Source organism: Phoca vitulina, unplaced genomic scaffold (assembly GCF_004348235.1).
Source record: "Phoca vitulina isolate PV1807 unplaced genomic scaffold, GSC_HSeal_1.0 scaffold47, whole genome shotgun sequence".
NCBI classification, from domain to species: domain Eukaryota; kingdom Metazoa; phylum Chordata; class Mammalia; order Carnivora; family Phocidae; genus Phoca; species Phoca vitulina.
The window spans coordinates 492,087-497,650 of NW_022589750.1; the positions used below are offsets into that span (position 1 = coordinate 492,087).

At 55.6% G+C, this 5,564-nt stretch overlaps 1 protein-coding gene across 2 annotated transcripts in view; it reads left to right on the forward strand.

Annotated features, from left to right (window-relative positions):
• The window catches only part of TEKT1 (tektin 1), a 14,422-nt gene that overhangs the window by 1,084 nt on the left and 7,774 nt on the right, over nucleotides 1-5,564 (forward strand). For both annotated transcript variants that reach the window (XM_032431868.1, XM_032431869.1), the window contains exons 2-5: nucleotides 965-1,171; nucleotides 3,410-3,575; nucleotides 4,723-4,851; nucleotides 5,219-5,362. In XM_032431868.1, the coding sequence (XP_032287759.1) occupies nucleotides 982-1,171; nucleotides 3,410-3,575; nucleotides 4,723-4,851; nucleotides 5,219-5,362 (629 nt within the window). In that variant the 5' untranslated portion in view covers nucleotides 965-981. The remainder of the gene's footprint in view (nucleotides 1-964; nucleotides 1,172-3,409; nucleotides 3,576-4,722; nucleotides 4,852-5,218; nucleotides 5,363-5,564) is intronic.

Here is a 5,564-nt window from a genome sequence, read left to right on the forward strand (position 1 = left end):
GTGGGGAGCAGGGGCGGTGGTGGGGAGCAGGGGCGGTGGTGGGGAGCAGGTGGGATGGTGGGGAGCAGGTGGGATGGTGGGGAGCAGGGGCGTCGGTGGTGGGGAGCAGGTGGGATGGTGGGGAGCAGGGGCGGCGGTGGTCGGGAGCAGGTGGGGTGGTGGGGAGCAGGTGGGATGGTGGGAGCAGGGGCGGCGGTGGTGGGAGCAGGGCCGGCGGTGGGGAGCAGGAGCGGCGGTGGGGAGCAGGGGCGGCGGTGGGGAGCAGGTGGGATGGTGGGGAGCAGGGGCGGTGGTGGGGAGCAGGTGGGCACACACCCCCCGCATCCCCCGCCGCAGGCCACCTTCTGGCTTTTCTCTGTCCTGCGGAGGGTTCATATCACCTGCTGAGTGGGGCCCATACCCAGCTCTGAGTGTACAGAGGCCACGTGTGTTCATCTTGAGGAAATGTGGCTGGTTCCTCGGTCCGCAGAATGTCCTAAAAGTGAACACTGCCTAGGCCCAGCCATTCTGATGAGTCCTTGTGGTCACCAAAAGACACATGTGAGAGCAACACTGCCCCGGAACCCAAATATCCATACGCAGTAGAAGAGACAGGAGAGCGGGGTGTAGTCAGTGTCCGCACAGAGACCCCAACCTGAAGACCGTGGCTATAGGGGCAGCGGGGACGAATCTCACAGACGTGATGTTGAGTGGAGGGGGTCAGATATGAGAGCACACACGGGGCGATTCCATTTACATGAAGTCCAAAAATACCAAAACTGATTCCTAGTGGTGGCACTGTGGGAGCGCAGGCGGAGGGCACTGACCAGAAGGGAGCCGGGGTGCCGCCTACACAGATCGGTTCATTTTGTGTACACATGATGGTTCATGCACCTGTGGGTGTGCATATCACACTTGAGTGAAAACAGACATAAAAAAAGACCAGTTGCTTTCGGTGAAACTAAACAAATGTCTTTGTGACCAGGACTTTGGAAAACCGACATGGCCAAACTACTACAACCTCCACCCAAGTTCTTGCCCTCCGAGTGGCACATCGCTAACAAGAGCCAGTACCACAGAGCGGAAGCCCAGAGGTCCCGGTCCGAACGATTGGTGGCAGAGAGCCAGAGGCTTGTGGACGAGATTGAAAAGACCACAAGGAAGTCTCAAAGCGATGTAGAAAAGAAACTAGGTAAGATGCCCCACTTGCGACATTTGCGCCCCAGCCCGGATGCCACAGCGAGGTGTAGCCACGCCGCCGTCTGTGTTCCGTGGTCAGGAGGGGCAGTGGAGTGTCTTGAAGTGCTGGGGGAAAACGTGCATTTTTCAGGTTCTGTCTTTAAGCTCACTGCCCTAAGACAGACAGAGGATGGTAACCCAGCCTGCTTTCCAGGCTCCATTGTTCGTTTTCTTATGGATTTGATGTACTTACTGAGCATCTAAGAGATGCCTGGGCTACCCGATCTCTCTGGACAATGAAGTGCAAACCCAGACCCTGCAGAAAGAGGTCCCAGTTAGCACGTTAGCCTTGTAGCCTCAAATATAATCAGGAGAGGGTCAGAGACACTTGAGGAGCACCTCTAGCATGACAGACACCCAGACAGACAGACACACACACACACACACAAGGCAAAAGAAAAAAATACGCCATAAAATATTCAGGAAATTTGGAGAAGACACTGCATCTAGGAAACAAGAGAATCTTGAAAAAGAACACTCAGGGAATAAGAAAGCATCCTTGGGAATTAAAAACGTGAGAGCACGTTTGTAAAAATCAAAAGAAGGGTTGAAAGAGAAAGTTGAAGAATCTCCAGGAAGTAGAGAAAAAAAGACAAAGAGGTGGATGGATAATAGGAGAGGAAGGGTAAGAATTAGGGGACCCACAGGGAGGCTCCTTATCTAACAGGGATTCCAGAGGGGTGCAGAAAAGAGGAAGAGAGGAAACCGTCTGCGGAGGAATCCTAGGAAATCCCCTAGAGCCAAAGGGTCTGTTTCCAGCTTCTGGCATAATGATTGAGTGCTGCTGACACTAGGAAAACAGGGAAGAGACCCCTGAAAGCCTTTGGGGTCACACAGAGAATCGGGAATTCTCCACGGGAACTCTGGAGACTAGAGGACATGAAGCCACGTCATCAAAATTCTAAATTAAAATCACCTACAACCTAGAAATCGACACGTAGCGAAAGTCAAAACAATGAAGGTAGAATGAAGGCATTTTCAGACCTCAGGCTTTCACCTTGCGTGCCCCCGTCTCTGAGGAGGGCGTGCTTCAGCAGGTGGAGGGGGAGGGAAGGAGCAGGTGACAGCTAGGAAGGGGGTGGTGGCAGGTGCAGGGTGAGGGGTTCTGGAACCAGGACCAGCACCAGCCAGCAGGAGGGAGGGCGGGAGGAGAAAGCGCTCCAGGGCAGAGGTCCTGGGAAGAAGCAAACCCAGCGGGTTCCTTGATGGGGCTGAAAATGCTGGGGTGTGTTTGTAGTTCTGTCAGAAAGTCCGAGGAAACATTAGTCATGAGTCTCTGGAAAGTGAAACAAAAACATGACTACCAGCCCCTCCAAAAACCAACAGAAAACTGTACATGAGGAGAAATTGACTGTCGTGCACCACGCGGCTCAGGTGCATATCGCGTTTACGCATTTATGGTCTTACAAACAAGCGTGGAGCTGTTCCGTGACAAAACGGCACGCAGCCCTACGGGGAAGACCGAGGAACGGGAGCGTGTCGTCCGAGAGCAAATCCTGGCTTCCAGTCACAGGAAATTGGTAGATATCATTTAAACTGATCATGAGTAAGTAGCAGTGTGAGCAAATTCCAGGAGAAATTCTGAAAGCATTTAAAAAGTGATTGCTCCCGGGGCGCCTGGGTGGCTGAGCATTGGACTCTTGATTTCGGCTCAGGTCATGATCTCAGGGTCGTGGGCTCGAGCCCTGTGTTGGGCTCTGTGCTCAGTGGGGAGTCTGCTTGCGATTCTCTCTCCCTCTGCCCCTCCCTCCCCCCCACCTCTAAAATAAATAAATAAATCTTAAAAAAAAAAAAAATGCACTGCTCCCAGAAAGCGGGAGTGGGTGGGGACGGGTCAGAGAACTGCAACACTGGCGCTGGTCGACTTTTCAAACAACATACATCTAGATCTTTGATAAAATTAAAAGGTATTAAAAACAGCAGATGTTGAAGAATTAAAGTCAACCAGTGTGGACGATGTTTGCGTTAATTGGATGTTGACCTTGTAAGAAGAGATTCCTTCCCTCCCTCCTGCTGCCCCCACCCTGCCCTCCCCTAATCAGCACTTACAAGGTGGAAAGGGGCGCCAGGCAGCGAAGAACACGGCTGGGGTAGTTTGAGGATGGTCTTTACATTTCTGATCCCAGAGCTGGCGGCGCCCGGAGCGGACTGACCCACGTGTAACGCCGTGTGCTTTCTCTGTGTGCCTCAGAACAGAGACTCGAGGAGGTCAGGTTCTGGAAGAAGGAGCAGGACGACAAGCTCGAGCAGCTGGTGTACGTCACGGAGGACCTGCTCACGTACCAGACCAGACTGGTGAACGCACTGGAGAGCATGAAGGAGCCCCTGCATATCACCCAGATGTGCCTGGAATACAGGTGGGAGTCGCTGTCATGGGGGACCCGGTGCTGGGGGTAGAATCCAGCTGCGCTGGGGGCTGGGTTCCAACGAGGCCGGCGAGTGCGTGTTCTCCGGAGCCCGCCATGCTGGGCAGGGAAGGAGCTCTTCACTACCTTACTTTAAATGTTAAGTTAGGACTAGGTTTGGCTGCAGAGACTCAGAAAACTGTAAAATAACACTGAATTTAAGTAGGGCTGTTCTTTCTCTCTCGGGGTTAGGGAGTCTGGAGGAAGTCAGTGTGGGGCTGGCATGGTGTGGGTCTCAGGGCTCTGCCACATGGGTTCACGCCCCCAGGCGACCTCATCACTCCAGACGGCAGCCAGAGCTCCAGCCATTCCATCCATGCTCCAGCAAGTAGGAATAATTAGGGTTTGGTGTTCCCCATTTGCCCGTGCAGCCCATTGACCGGAGCTTAGTCACAGGGCCACACCAGCAGAAACTGGGAACTGGGTGTCTGTTTTGGACAGGCAGAGCGGGTCCAGTTCCTAGAGGATAAGCTGTGCCAGTACGCAGAGCCCCACGGAAGAACTTTGTAACCCAGAGAGCCCCGTGCAAACGTACCTTTTTATCGTCATTTCCCTCCTTGAAGTCCTGTGAGCGGGCGATGCTCTCTGCTCGGGGGGAGGCACTCAGGTCCCCACCCGTTCGCGGTCACGGCCCCGACACAGGCCCCTCCACGTCCGGTGCCCGACATGTTGTGAGTGCCCACCCCAGGGGGATGTGGACGTTGCATTGTTGTTTCATGGTAGAGCACGTTTCTGGGTTCAAACCCTTGGCAAAAATCAGGACGAGGTCCTGTTTCCAGGAAAGAGACACATGTCTTCACAATTCTAAATCAAAAGGACATTTCCAATGAACAGATTAGAAGGAAAAGTCTTCCAGAATCATGGCCAAATGGAGGGGAAAAGTGCATCTGGCGTTTTTCTGACCAGGTGACCAGGGGCCGATGGATCTTGCTTCCTTGGGTTTTGGGTATTTTGAAGTCTCACAGATACTGACTCATGCACATCCCTGACCACGCCATCCAGACGGGTCAGGTCATACTCTAACCCATTGTCCAGGTAGCTCTACGTGGCTCGAGCACCCCTGCGTGCGCTCGATGACCGGCCCCTTCCCCTTGGCCAGGGAGAAGCGGGTGGGCATTGACCTGGTGCGCGATGAGGTGGAACAGGAGCTTGTGAAGGAGGCCGAGGTCATCCGCGGAGTGATGGCTCTTCTAACCCGCACCCTGGAGGAGGTGTCCGAGCAGATCAGGTGCAGTTCCCCGCGGCGCGTCCCAGAAGGAGGCTGGGTGGGAACACAACACGCGGCGTGAGCCCCACGTGACAGCCGCCCGCCGGCCGTGGGGGGGACGGGTGGATTCACCCCGATGGTGAACTGGAGCCCTTTCCTGCCAGAGCTCGGACCGCTCCCATCAACAGGGTCTTGAAGATCCAGGCCGGTTAGTTAAGCCGTCACCCAGCGCCCGCAGTGTGTGTGGTGCTCGGGGGCGGGCCGGAGGTGAGCAGGTGCCGCGTCCCATACCAGACCCGGTGCTGGCTCGGCGCTGGCTCGTTGCCCCCGGGAACCTGCGGGGCTGCCCGGCACTGCAGTGGGAGACCCCACCTCCTCTGTCCTTCAGGCTGAACCGCTCGGCCAGGTACAACCTGGAGAAGGACTTGAAGGACAAGTTTGTGGCCCTGACCATTGACGACATCTGCCTCTCCCTCAACAACAACTCCCCGAATATCCACTACTCGGAGAAGGCTGTGAGGGTGGAGCCAAAGTGAGTGGGGCCCCCGTCCCTGGCTGTGAGGGTTCAGCCACGGTGAGTGGGGCCCTGTGTCCCTGGCCATGAGGGTCCAGCCACAGTGAGTGGGGCCCCGTGTCCCTGGCCCTGAGGGTCCAGCTACGGTGAGTGGGGCCCTGTGTCCCTGGCCATGAGGGTCCAGCCACAGTGAGTGGGGCCCCGTGTCCCTGGCCGTGAG